Consider the following 14723-nt stretch of genomic DNA (forward strand, 5'->3'; position numbering starts at 1 on the left):
AAATTTCCCCACAGGGATCAATAAAGTATACATTATTATGATTTTAGCTACTGTGTGATTGCTTTGTGCAGATACATTGACAGGGCTATATTTTAGTAACCTAATCCTTAATGTACGCTCTAATTTAATACGACATTTGCACAGTGCTCTAGAATGACACGTTCCTCTGATCGCTGAAATTAAAATGTGACAATTGAGAACTCCCGTTTCAAAGGGGGGAAAAAACGACTGGTATCGATTGGAGGTCATTTCATTTTTGTTTTATTAGAAACATTTACAATACATCTTGAATCTTGAAAAAATAACAAAGAACCAGAACTAACATGGCGCAGATACAATAATAATAATAATTATAATAATAAAAATGTCTCCAAAAAATGTAATTCACAAAAAAACATGTGCTATAAGAAATAAACCTGCAATATCACATGCCTTGTAGGGCATGGCACACTGTAACAGAGTTCAAAGACTTCTTTATTATTATTTTTTATTTATTTTTTTCCCATCCATCAAAGTTGACGGTCAGCCACAGAGGGCCGCAGTGGCAGCCCTCCTTCACTGTTCACAGAGAAACCAGAAACTATTGCCAGCTGATGCTGGCCCAAAAACTAATGCACTACAACCACTATTAGACCGGTATGAAACACTTCTACTGTGCTGGAAAAATTGGAAACGCTACCAAAGACAAACTGTCAGACTGCATCGGCCTCTCTGGAAACGGTTGCAAGTTTCACCAGCGAGCGCCACTTCAGTCCCCGACCTCTACATGCAGCAGAAAACGTGCATCATTTTTGCCAAGTTTTTAAAACTGTATCGTGTCTTTTACAAACCAAGAACTTTGAGTTAATTCCTGCGTGTCACAAGCAATCTTTCATCACTAAACGGGGAACCCGGAACGTTGACGTGGGGACTGAAATGGACTTTGTCTGGCTCCAAACTCAAGTCAACTTTCCACTTTCCAAAGAGGCTCCAACTATGAAAATCTACAGAGGAGAAATGGCCCAAGTGTTAGTCAGGCCTGCACCATTTCTCCCATCTAAGTGACCATACAACATACATGCAAACTAGCACGGTAATGAATCTGTTGTGTGTGTGTGTGTGTGTGTGTGTGTGTGTGTGTGTGTATATGTGTGCATCTAGTTACATAGATCTACTACACAGTGCACTGTTGTCCCCTCCTAGATGCTGCCACTTGAACTTCACCTAGTTAACCCATAAGAGAAAGCTTTGCTCCTTCGTCGTTGATCTCAAACTGTCTGAGTAGCAGATGTAGAAAAAGTATGAATGAAAGTGTGTACAAGTTGTGTGTGGCCCTATTGGCGAGAGGGTCACAGCTGCTCATTCATCCCAAGCGCTGCAGTTGTAACGTGTTTTTTTTTTTTTCTTTTTTTTTTAAACGTTTGATAAGTAAAAGCGAGTTTAGATTACAGAGGAAATGAGTAATGTGTTTCAGTCAGTAACATGGGGTTAGTTGAAGAGGGGAGAAGGGGGTTACAGCAAGCAGCACCACACAAAGAATGCTGATGCAGGAAAAATATAGAATTGAGGCACAAAATTGATGCTCTGTGACTAAAATATCTCCAAATTCTAAAAAATATTATATTATTTTCTGTAATTATTCCATTGTGAATGCACTGGTGTTGAAATAGTGCATGTCTGAAGTTAAAATTTAAGCTACGGAGAACTCTCGCTCCATTCACGTCATTCACCACGAAGTAAACGGACGAAACGCATTCCCGTAACTTTCATAAATAAAACTTCTAAACATCTTTTCTCATTTTTACTTATTAGTAGAAACTGACTTCCCTGTGTTTAGAAATATATTAACTTCTTGTAATTTTAATTAAAAAACAAAATGTCTTGAGGTTACTCATAAATATGTTGCTTCATTTTTTTTTTTTTTTACTTTTCATAAATAACATCCAGATACTGACTTTTTTCCTCTGCTTTCTATGAAATAATAACCCATGTTAGCAAAATAGATTTGAGAAACTGTAATATGTTTTTTTTATTCATTTTAAGTTACTTTCTATAAATGTATGTGGAAGAACTCAAATATAGTCTACGTTGAAAAAAAGCTGTTGCAAATTCTGTCCAAAAAACAAACAAACTTAAAGCTCACTTGCAAAACTGACTAAGAGATAAGGAGTGCATTAAGGTTTTTTTGTTCCTTTTTTTTGTTGTTTTTTTTCGTTTACATTCAAATGCATTGCTTGCTCAATGTGTGATTTAGACAGGTTGGTACAACTGTTTAAGTGCATCCATTGAAAATAAGGATTTCCTATCACTCCTTAAAAGGGATTCTACATAAATGCATAAAGACCTTTTTATATCAAGAGAAGAAAAACATCAACAGTTTCTACCATTACTATAATAGTAAGCTTAATACAATATTGTAAATAATACTAACAAGAACTTAATGAATCAAATCTCACGGGAGTCGCCCCCACCCCTCTGTACCTCCGCTTGGCTAAAATGTCTTTCATACTGGGTGAGCTGGACAAATGAAACTTACACTTTAGCATAATCTTAAGAATCATAATTAAACTATGTATCACTTAGTTAAACTACACGGTAAATATACGACTTTAAACCAATGCTCACTTTAAGGTCTTAAAGCTTTTTATACACTCCAGGTATCAGGCTGATGAATCCTTTATCTTAACTTTTCCTTTCTGATAAATCTTACCTATTGTACTATATTTTTACTAGCATGCAGTTAAACTTTAGGATACGGCGAATGGCTCTCTGAACTAACGCGTAATCCCGTACGCTGTGAATTTCTGCTGGTTTGTCAGTGTCCGCACGATTCTTTCCATCTACTTGAATTTTCTTTTTTACCTTTTTGTCACAAGATTGGCAAAGTTTTGTTTAGTTTTTTTCAGAAAGATTAAGAAAATCCCTGAATTGGGTTTTTTTTTCCTCTTCCCAACAACCAAACTCATAGAAAAACTACACAAAAGACTGAGGAAGTGCCAGGATGTGCTTTAAGCTGCTCTCTTTGGGGAGAAGTAAGTCTCTTAGTGGTGTCTCTGTAGTATTAATCCAACGACACTGAAACACGATATGCCTTCGTTTTCACCGATATCGATTAATTGGGCTTTTGGGTAAACTAACTAGAGATTATTCTTCATTTAGTAAACTCTTATTCTAAAATAAGTTAAATGATAAGTTAGCTCTCCTTGTATTTTTGTTCTTTGGCTATGTCTGACCCTCTTTTTTTTTTTTTTTTTTTTCCTTTCAAAAATAATGCAAATGAAAAGTGGGTGGTGCAAAACAAACAGAGCCAGAACTTATTACAATGTAAACAAAAGTCATCTCAGGATATGCTGTGAGTTCTACGCCTGCCCCGTATAGACTTTAAAAAAGAGCATCAAGTGTAAAAAATCAAAACGTGTAGACAGCGTGTCCCGTCTCACTGCCGTTTGTTCATTCGCTCTGTTTGCGACCAAAGCCCTCACACACGAGCCTGTCCCAAGTTCAGCCAGCAGCTGCTGCTCTTTCACTAACAGGTCAGACCTCGTGCTGTTCGTGCTCCGGACGCTTTTGTCATTTTTACACACAGTGAGATTTCCTCCACGTTGCAGAATCTACAGTTTTCAGTGCTTCTGAGGATTGATTGATTATCCAAATAACGAATGACCCTGATGATGAACACAACAAGAGCAATTACTTATTCCGAAGCTGTCACCAATTCATCACGCCTGTGTTTCTACACTGACATTAATCTATAAGGAGATTGAAGCAAATATAAGACAGAATATACTGTTATTATCCTAATTTTATTTTATTTTTTTTAAAGAACTGAGCCGGCTCCTCTTGTTTATTGTCCCAGTATAGTCCTATTATTGCTTTTCGTCCTAATATACATACAGATTTCTTTCTTCATTAGGGGTTAGCTTAATACACATACTATTCATTTGAGTTTTTATTGGAGATTGGATTTATACATCAGCGACTTCATAATAACGTAGTGTCTGGTTAACTTTTCATCTATATATTTGGATGAAATACTAAGTTTAAATAATATTCTTACACGTATGTATGGATCTATCTAATATACTATTATAGTAAATGGGATGATGGGACGCATATATAAAAGATTTACTCTCCCTAAACTCAAACGTTTTGAATTCCTTACGCTAAAACATCGACACTTTGTAAAAAATAATCCAAAGCTCACTCGAAGCAGGCTTTTGTCTGGATGTTTGTAACTGATACACATACTGTATTTACATAGATGCTCAGAGCGCCTTCCCATTTAAAAGTACTCATTAAGTTGTACAGCGTCTAAACTGGGAGAATCTCCAATAAGCCCTCTCTTCATTAAACCAGTGCAAAACTCGAAACAAAAGTCAACAGCATTGACTGAATGGATGAGAGGTCTCCCAAATTGCCACTAAGTACTACTGTAGTATTAAGAATAACAAGAACCACCATAACACAATGAACAAAAATGATAGGGAATCCTTATGTGCATGTCTTTCAGATTCTATGAAATATATTTCACCATCAGCGGTCGGTTTGGTATTAATCAGATGCGTGTGTTTTGTAATAAGGTGCTTTACTCTGTATTTGATGTAATGTGTTTAAAAAGCCTAATTTCCTGAATCCCTTTAATCCCCCACCCAAGCAGTTTGATTCACATTCTTATTTTTTTCTCCAAAAATAAGTACTTTAAAGGTTGTTTTAGGGAGTAGCAGTAGTATCAAATGTAGGGGTGTAACAATTCTCCAAAATCACGGTTCGGTTCGAGGGCAGATGCCAAAAAACGGGGGGAGGGGGATGGGTTTTTTTCTTTTTGCTAGAGACCATTGGATCACAAAAAACGAAACTAGGCGTTATCAGCTCCACGTGGGCATCACAGTATGGGAAGATGGAGCTGCGACGCGATACTCGTTTGTATCGCACTCTCAGAATTATTACACCCCTAATCAAAGGCCAAAGTTGCTACCTTGTACGCCAAAGTAATGGCAATATTTCATAAAAAATATTAAGGCAGAAAATAAAACATTTTTAAAAAACAGAATACGAAGTTCAAAGAACAGTGTCATACTGCTTTGAATGTGACGTTGAAAGCTTAGGCCAAACCACTGTGCAACTTGTCCATCCATAAAATCCTAACTATTCTTTGTTCCTACGTCTGACAGATTTCAGGGTTTCCCCCGAGTACAGTGCTTTCCCTGCAGTCCACACCTCATGCGAGTGGTCTGCCTTGTGTGTTGTTCTTTGTTTGTTTTTAAAGGAAAGGCCTTCTGTGGCCTGAAGACACAATTTGATATTTTTAATCGGGTTTTTCTTTTTATTTGAGACGGAAGCCGAGTTTTAATTGTTCTCCGGTGCGATCTGAGAGAGGCCTGCTGAATCACCGTCGTCACCACGCATGGCGCACATGTGACAACAGCTCGCTGAAAGAGTCGAACGATCAATAAAACAGCACGATCTGCAGGGTCTCGTGTTTTTTGGAGCCTACTTCTCTCCTTCTCCAACCAAAATGAAACCCCTCCACCCCCATCATTCAACAGCTTTAATCCCTACCCCCCATCCGCTCTCCTCTAGCCCTCCGAAATCCCCAGGCTGGGGCTAAGGCAGACGCAGAGGGTGTGTAATTTGATTCAGCATGAGTGCTAGTTAAATGGGGCGTTTCCTCTGCTTTTCTGTCAATTACAATTGTCTGATTTCATTCTGGAAGCTTAACACAAGTGAGGGGGGGAGGGGGGCTGAAATCTCGGTGTCCATAGTGAAGGGGCAGTTGCAGGATGTCCCATACAGTAGCGAGCTGACATGGGGAGGGAGCCCAGAGGTAAAGGGGGCGGGGGAGCTTTGTGGAAATTTCGATTTGGACTGGTGCCGTCACACAAACAGGACCCCATCCAAAATTCAGGGAGCTGCAGCTGGATAATGAAGGCAAGGGTGGGGGGTAAAATCTGTGTTTTGCAGGTGAACATTTTCAAATTGTGTCACATCAACAGTAAAAACGTGTTACTGTCGTGTCTCCCGATAACTGTAGATTTTTTTTTTTTTATTTCTCTCCTTAGCCTCCCCTTATTTCACAGGCGCTGCCAGATTCAGCATTCAAATTTTGTGTGTGTGTGTGTGTTTTGGGACAAAAGAGTCCCCCCTTTTCCTCACTGGGGATGGCTCGGAGCAGCAGAAACGGAGAGGAAAAGGGGGGCGGAATGGGCAAGGGGGAGTGGAAGACGGGGGGCCCTCTTCACCCAGCTGCACGCGGACCGTCCAGCCCCCTCTGTGCTGGCTAACATCGGGGTGGGGTGGTAAGGGGCTTGCCGCGGGACCCTGCCACACGGTCCGCACCTGGACCAGCCCATTTGCCTAATTATGAATGAGTGGATCCAGGCCGTGTCCGAGCTTTCTGCAGCCCACGCTGTTACCGGGCCCAGACAATACACCTCGCTCAGAGAGACGCCTTCGAAAGGAAGCGATCGAACTGTAAGAAGGGGGAGACATGAAAGCCACTCCCAAAGAAAAGGGAGAAAGAAAAGGGGGCTAGGCGAGGCCTCGAACTCGGGGTCACAGCCACAGTGTGTCATGAAACACCTGCTCCTGTACAGCTTTGCTAATTACAGGGGAGACAGCAGGCCCCTCAGAGCTCGCACATAATGCTGTTAGCGGAGGGCACGAAGAGTGGGGATTACTGACTCGGGACTCTGTATTTTACAGTGTCAACTATTTTAATGTGCTGCTGATTAAGGGAACACTTTTACAATTTTTACTCGGCTTCTGTCCACATGCTAATTCTCTTCCTTATTTACAGTGAAACGCTCGTTGACTGGAGCTCGTGTTTTGTCCTACATTGTTCGGCCAAATGACCACCACAAAACAAAGCGCGGTTAAGGTGGCTTTGAGACAAGTCCATCGGGGAGACGGCTATCGAGAAGCAGCCAACTGGATGAATTCCAAGGCTTTCCGCCTCACAAATTAAATCAGTGCTTTAAGCCAACCAAGGAACCACATGCTTTTCAAGTGCCACGAGGAGCAAGCATTACTGAATCTTTTCAACAAACTGCAGTGGCCAAAGTTTAATCAATGGCTACTGGAAAGAGACTTTTACTGATACTTTGTACAGCCTTCATCCATCTCTGTAATTAATGACGCCGATAAAATTCCACCAATTAGTATAAATAAATCATGTAACGAGCTATCCCTTTTTTTTTAGGATTATCTGGTTTCTAAGACTCTAAAATAAAAGTCTGCTTTTTGTTTCTTTTGACTAGAACCAATCTATTCACATTTTCATTTTTGCCAAAATATTTTGGACCAATTATATCAAATCACAATCACAGTTCGAGGCTGAATTCACCTTCACATCTGCTCCAGAAATTTCAAGGTATGATTGACAATCCTATTTTAGACCAAGATGATTGTAAGGTGCAATGAGAAATCTTTTTTTTTTTCCTTCTAATAACAACAGTGAGTTTCTGGGTTAGTCGGGTGCAGACTGGGTACCTCAACAATCATCTTCCTCCTTCAATATAAACCCACTTCACGGTAAAATAAAAAATTTGAATAATAAAATGTTCACATTACTGTCTACCTCTGCCTTCACTGTGATTCATGAATGAAAAACAGCAGCAGTCAAAAAACTGAAAATGCAAGGTACTATACTTCTCTTATAAACAAAACTTTTATAAAATATATATGCATATATATATATAAAAGAAAAACTTAAAAATATTTCTTATACTTTTTAGTAAAGCAAGCAGTGCCTTCTAAAATATCTGCTTGATTGTTTTTAAATTTTCTGAAAAACCAAAATGTGTATTATAATAATAATCATAATAACAGTAAATAATTATTGAACAAACACTGACAAAACTAATGATAAAAACTGACATGGTTCCTTAAGAGAATATCCGGATGGCCTGTGTGACCTGGGTGTGGCACACTGGGCACTCCGGGTGGTTGAGCTCACAGATTCGGATGGCACACTCCATGCAGAAGAGGTTGTGGCCACAGGGCACCAAGGCAGCCGTCACTTTGCTCTCAAAGCAGGTCATGCAGTCCCGCACAGTGGCCGGCGGCGAGTCCGGCACTGGCAGACGGCCTGGAAAGCCTTCGCCGGCTGAGGTGGGCTCGCTGTGGGCGCGGCGGGCCTGGGCGTGAGGTGAGCCGGATATGGGCACAATGCTGGTGACTGAAGAGTTGTTGGTGGTTCCGCCTCCACAGGACTCGGGTAAGCCAGGGGAGAGTCTGGTTAGGGGCAGCGGGAGGCCTCCGAAGCTTTTGGAGCGCTGCTGGGCGTAGAAGGCCACCTGTTTGGGGTAGTCGGGGTCACCCCAGCTCTGGGTACCGTCAGATCCAAAATAAGAGCAGGGCTTCTCTCCAGAGCTGGAGAAGTTGCCTTTGTTGTAGATCCCCCCTCCCTCGCTACCTCCTCCCCCTCCTCCAACCATGGCATCTGAGAAGTTTTGGCGGTAGCTGCTGGTGAGTGGCTTGCGCTGGCCCCCCTGCAGCCCCCACACCTGCTGTAGCCGGCTCTCCAGACCACCGCTGCTGCCCGCCGGGCTGCTTCCACCATTCGGGCCCAGACAGTCATTCTCGTTGTTGTGGTCGTGCAGGCCTCCCGTTCGAAAGGCGATATGTGCTTCGATCTCCTCGCGGGCCCGCTCGGCGTTACTCGGGGAGCCTGTGATCTCAAAGACCGGGTCGCGGTCTCGACTCGGAGTGACAATGTAAGTGCAGGTCTGCTGCTGGATGCGTTTTATGGTGGAGCCTTTAGGCCCCACCACCAGCCCGACAACACGGTATGGCACTCTCACCTGAATGGTGGTCTGACCTGGCAAAGGTGTGGGCGGGGAGCCGCTAAAAGACACTCCCAGCTTGTTGCGGGACGCCCGCAGCATGGAGAAGTGCTCTGCAGCAGAGATGATTTCACGACGGGCCAGAGCAACGTCCTCCTTGCGGCCAGTGATTAAGAACACAGGTTCCTCTCCTCTGACGGGGGTTTTGATGTAGGTGTTGGTCTTGGCCCGCAAGGCTTTGATCTTGCAACCTGCAGAGACACCAACATACATTTTAAAATGAGTAAAGACACGCCGGCTCAATTCGGGGACACAAATCAAGTTAAAAGGGTTACAACCAGGAACACACTTGATCAGCCTGAGCTGAAAGAAATGCTCGTCTCTGCTATGTCCAGTGAAAATTCTGATGTTTGAGCTGCTTATGACCACTTTAACCTAATGTCTTGGAGGCCAAAGCAAAAGCTGAGTAATTACCAGGATTTATGAGAGTTCAAGGGTGTAATCATTAGTGTCTTTATTGAGAGGGCCATTTTATTTGCACTACAACAAAACTTACTAAGACGCATGGTGCAGGCACCGGCCAGCGTGGACACGGCTGTGGCAGATGCCATGTGTTTTCACTGTACTGGTGAGCAATTACTTTCTGACCTCTCCTTGAACTTGTTTCCAGACAATACAGACAACCCACATATGCTTCATTTTTGGGCCACTTATTGCTCTGCATTGGTCCTGTTTCTGATCAGCGTGGAATAGTTTACTCTGTTAAATGCTTTTAAGGCAGACTCTTAATGTGAAAGAGTGCAGGTTAATGTCATTTCAGGACGAATCACCTGACAATGTAATGGGACAGAGGAGGATACAGGCATATAATAAATCAGTAATTATTTAGGAGGATTGCCAGGAACACCTGAGGTCAAGAAGACAATGGTAAGAGAAGACACAGCAGTTCTGTTTGGATTACACCTCATTAACCTCACACAGGTTTGTATTCAAACTCTGCCAGCTTCCTCATTAAGATTTCTTCCTTTATTGACACATTAAATGTGCTTTCCTTGTGTCACTGTGGCTCTCTGGACAACATCATATTTAAAAAAGAAAAAACGCCCTGATCTCACTGTAACAGAGTCCAGGTGCTTCAGAGCTCGCAGCGTGTCATAACCAGCTGAATAGCACAGCAGCAGGTATCAAAAGGTTTAAAGACACCTGAAGGTGAAGCAGAGTATCTCCCTAATGCTACTACACTGACCCACTTTGTTCAGGGGCACTGGCTTCCCAGGAACCGCTGGTACACGCAGAAGGGTGGTGATAACATTCCTCATGCCCCAAATTTGAACATGCACTCTGCGGTCATTGCCCGGCGTTGGCCTAACAGACCTGCTCCTGGCACGAAAGGCTCAAAGAACAATTCTTTCTCTCAAACTAGATTTTAAATTTTAATTAGCTGAAATTGATGTCTCGATGAAAGAAACGTATGTAAACAAAGAAGGCAAAAGCCAATTAATCACACCCAGAAATTAAGGTCGCTGTGAAGAAACGTAATTTTCAGCTGCATTAGCAGTGAAGTGTGATTCAAAACAAAGCCACCCGTGATCTGACGAGCTCCAGCGTAAGGTGGAGAATCAATGCCTGCGCCTCTGACAGGAGAAAACAATCATACCCACCCCTTTCTCCAAGACAGGATGCTTCGTTTGCCAGATTCACCAGACGGGCTCTGAGCGGAAGGGGGTGTGTATGTAGTGCCAGCTAACGAAGGGCCCAGATCAAAAGCAGCTCATCTCAAATTCCCCCCACCCCAAATCAGCACTTCTTCCTGGTCTAGGCTAAAGGGCCCTCTTGCTGCACTTGTGCACACTGGATCCACCCTCTGTCTGTCTTCGGTTAGCCCATTAAAATTCAAAACTTACACTTCAGGGTAAAGAATGGGAGCCGACATGGGAGATGTGGGGGGGCTCAGCAGCACACACTAAAGCCACGTTACTACAGCAGCGAAGCAAGAAAGGGGAGTGTCAGTGAAAGGAGCTATCACAACTCCTGTTTGTTTTTGTTGGCAGATAAATCGGGATTTGCTGATGGGACCTCACCCACCCTGCAGTCATTGTGCTCCTCTCTCCATCCAACCCCCTGATTTCTCCCCTATCCTGACAGACAACCATGTGGCATTGAGAGTGTGCAGTGAAGTGGGGCTCATGAGGAGTCCCTTGTGTTGAGCTCCAAGGCGTGACTCCCATTCAGCTTTCAGACGCCGTACCCCCACCCCCCCACTCCTTGTTTCTCCCTGCCCCTCTCACCCATGGGTTCATCACAGCAGTTACCAATGAGTGCTCCATATGAACACCAGGGTCCCTCCTTTTTTTCCTTTGTTTTTTAAACTTAAGTTCAGGCTTGTTTGCAACTACACAATGAAAAAAGCATGTATGCAACCAAACAACCGCACAACTGCAAATAACCACAAACAATATCAATATTCTGCTTTTTCCCCCTCCAAAAAACAAAGAAGGATTCCCACCTTCGGGTGCAACTTCTCGCTGAGTCACCCCTTTAAGACGATCCCGTGTGCCAAGCAGCAACACTGTGTTAATGCGCCCCTCCCCTCATCCCCCGACTCACACCTTTGTTTGACAGCTGCTGTCATTCAACTTCAGCTCTTTGTTCAAGAAAAAACCTCCAACTGTAAGAAAAAAAACCTGCAACGTGTCTGGAATTGAACTTTCCAACTCCCTCATCTGAGGAAAAAGAAAACCCAAAAAACAAAAACGGTGACCACGCTTCGCTCTATTGTCCAATTGTGTCACTGGGGCAGTGCGCAACATAAACAACGAGCAGAATAAATTTAGAAAGGAAGAGGGGGGAAAACATCCACTCGATTTTTGAGGCCAGATGTGTAATTTCGCTGATTTTCCTGGCCATCGGCTCGCGCCGAGAGACATTCTTGTGTACACCAGGCGCACGTTGCCTTTTTGAACAGTCTGGCGCGTCTCAGACGACAAAGGAAGCAAGTGCTCTCCCTGCTCCAGTGTGTGTCTGTGCGCTGACATTGATGGCGTGGATGTAGAATAATTCGCCCGGGAGGGAACGGGTCTCTCTCCTGCTCTCTCCCTCTCGTGCAAATTTAGTCCAGAAAAACGAGGCTAAAGCTGCGAAACGCCTCGTTTCCGACTCTAATCATGAGTGCACGAGAACTTGTAACAATATAAGCAGGAAAAGTGGGAGGCTGGCTGATGTCTCGGGGGAGTAGGGAAAAAACACACACGCACACACACACACACACACAGACACACCACTCCCTTTTCTTTGTCAAATAACACCAGGTAACAGTTGGAGAACAAACAACAAAGCACACGGGGACGCACGGCGGGGCGCATGCACTGCTGTCTGATAAAAGCTCAAGTTTGGAGGGAAAATGACCCGCGAGCCAGCGGTTTACCTTGTCTCCCCACTATCTCGGCCACATGTTCAGAGCTGGGCACTGGGACGCATTCTGTTATGTTGCAGCCTCGTCCTTTCGTCTCACTTGAGGAGCTCTCGTACAGGGCGCACAACTTGCTCTTGCCTTGCAGAATCGCCGTGTCCCCGCCGCCGACGCTGTTCGTGTGGTTGTGGTGGTTGTTGTTATTGTTGCTCCGGTCCTGTACTCCTGTTGTTGGGGCTCCGCCGCCGTCCTCGCCTTCCCCGAGCCCCAGCAGAGACAGCTGGCCCAGCGCGACCCTGAGGGCACGGGAGTCGTCTTCCTCCTCGTCGGGCGGCACAAGGAGACCCTCGCTTCCGAAGCCGGAGCCGGCCAGATCCCTGCCGTAGCCCCCATTTTTCTCCATGATCCCTGCTAGAACCAGCAGGCTAGGCATGGCTAACAAAAGAGTGTGTGAGACAAAGACAGGGGAAAGAGACTGGAGAAACAGCACCCGTGCCGCCTCCTCCTCCTCGCCCCCTCCTCCTCTCGATTCCCCCCTTTGCGCTAGCCCCTCCCATAGACCGGCCCCCTCTCTCTCTATCCGCCAGACTCTCGGTACAGTAGTCTCTCTCCGAGCTCCGGGCAAACGGGACACAAGGCCGTCTGCACACAGATGGGGCTGGGCGATGCTTTGCTCCACCCAGTCTGGTTTACACAGCTTCCCCTCCTCGCCGAGACAAAACGAGCCGCCCTCCCGTTGTACCATTCAGTCTCAGGTTCACGAACATGTGGCAGCTCGCGTTCCACGCAGAAAGCAGAAAGAAAGAGACTCGGCTCCTCATTGCCTCACAACCCCGCACTGCAATCACATGAGCGGAAAGGTACGGCTCCGGAGCCGCAGTGTAGCCCGAGAGCCGCATTTTTGTTTGGCCACTTATGTAAGGACGGGCAGCCGGGATGTAAACAGTTGCGTATTAAAAGGTGCGGGCACAGTGCGCACATGGCGCTCAACGGATGATGTCAACTTTATGATGAGGAGGTTTTAGAAAAAAGCGGCGGCATCTGAGATGAATTTAAGGAGTTGGTGGCATTTTTCTTTTCTTTTTTTGGGGGGAGGGGGTCCGCCCACCTCGGTGTAGCCGTGCTTTGCGGCAGGTCACCGCGCTGTTGTCTCCGGCGCCGTTGCGCATGAGGATGTTATGTAGGCTATATAGGAGGCGCGGGGGGGTGGGGGGGGGCGTCTGTTGGGGGGGTGAGGAGAGGGAGTTGTCAGACAGGCGTTGCAGACCCTATGCAGTGGGGGGAACATGAGAACAGCATTTCCCCTTGTGTTGTTTTTAAAGCACGGAGCCGCCGCGAACAAAGAACCGCGCCGACTCCCCAAGATGTCCTCGACTGAAGCCACGCCGACGGCTCGCTTGTAGCTCGGCGCAGCACAAAGATCCCAACTGCAGCGATAGGAAATCAAATCATTATCCTGAAACTGAAATCACAGCCCACGTGATCGGTTTCCTCCCTCCTTTGTGAAGGTTTCATGTTTCACTCAAGGTTCAGCAAAGTACCTGCAACTTCAGTTAATTCGATTGAGGCTGAAAGCAGATTTTTTTTTTTTTACAGATATCCACAGTAAACAAGCCAATGAGATGAGTGGGAACCCGTTTAGATTTATAATTATTTTATTGCAAAGTTCTACGTTGCTGTTTAAGTTGTGTCAGTTGTTGGTGTCTGAATCGCGGTACAGTGCTGAGCAGCAACTGATGTCCATGTTTTCAGCTTCCTCAGAGTGTCAGTCTAACTCAGGCTGTCCTTACCATCTGTGCATATATGGGCTGTACAGTGAGGATGTGTTGCGTAAGGCTACCTGAATGACAAAGCGAACTATGGGGATGTTTGCTCTTCTGCTTTATTTCCACTCCACAATAATTTATTTGTAATTCAGATCTTTGGCCTGTGGGTTCATGGCAAGTTCAGGTTCAGCACTTGAAAATACAAGAAACAGCTGATGGGTAAAATTCCAGTGAAGTCTGTTGATGTGTCTAATAGTTTTCCCACTGTGGAGATTATTCTGCATTTAACCCCAACCATTAATGTACTGTTTTCTTATTCTCCATCGTTCATGGTGTTTTCCCAGACTGCAACTGGGCTGCAGCTGTAATGAAATAAACAGTCTTAAGTGACAGGCTGAGCATGGCATGTGACTCTTCAGCATGAATATTTTTGCATCTCTAGTGAGAATGCCTTCTGCCTTTTAATAACACGTAGAACAGAGCAATAATATAATCACAAATATCCAAACAACAGGTCTGAGAATAGAAACAATATCGGTGTCGTGATAAGACTCTGTCACACTGATACGGCAGGTGTATTTACATGTGTAATCATAGTCTAGACGCGCTCTCTGGGTGCCAATCAGGAAGGGGTTTGTTCCCTAAGGACGTGTTGCAGATGAGAACTCACAGGACAACTCCTGGTATGAGGCCAGGATTAAAACATCCCCCACTCCAGCCAACGACGTGGTTAGAGAAAAGGGGAAAAAACAACAAAAAAACAGCACCAGCAGGAGGAGGAGAGCA

The 14723-nt window shown here is 44.7% G+C and overlaps 1 protein-coding gene across 1 annotated transcript; it reads right to left on the minus strand.

Moving 5' to 3' along the window:
• Window positions 1-213: 213 nt before the first annotated feature.
• mex3a (mex-3 RNA binding family member A) lies at window positions 214-13089 on the minus strand. The gene is given in 5 exon segments (XM_080897097.1): window positions 214-9013; window positions 12187-12765; window positions 12768-12820; window positions 12822-12868; window positions 12870-13089. Coding segments are annotated over 5 exon segments (2031 nt in total). The 5' UTR covers window positions 13071-13089; the 3' UTR covers window positions 214-7862.
• Window positions 13090-14723: the final 1634 nt, after the last annotated feature.

This window comes from Rhamphochromis sp. 'chilingali' (assembly GCF_963969265.1).
Source record: "Rhamphochromis sp. 'chilingali' genome assembly, chromosome: 11".
In the NCBI taxonomy this organism is placed as follows: Eukaryota; Metazoa; Chordata; class Actinopteri; order Cichliformes; family Cichlidae; genus Rhamphochromis; species Rhamphochromis sp. 'chilingali'.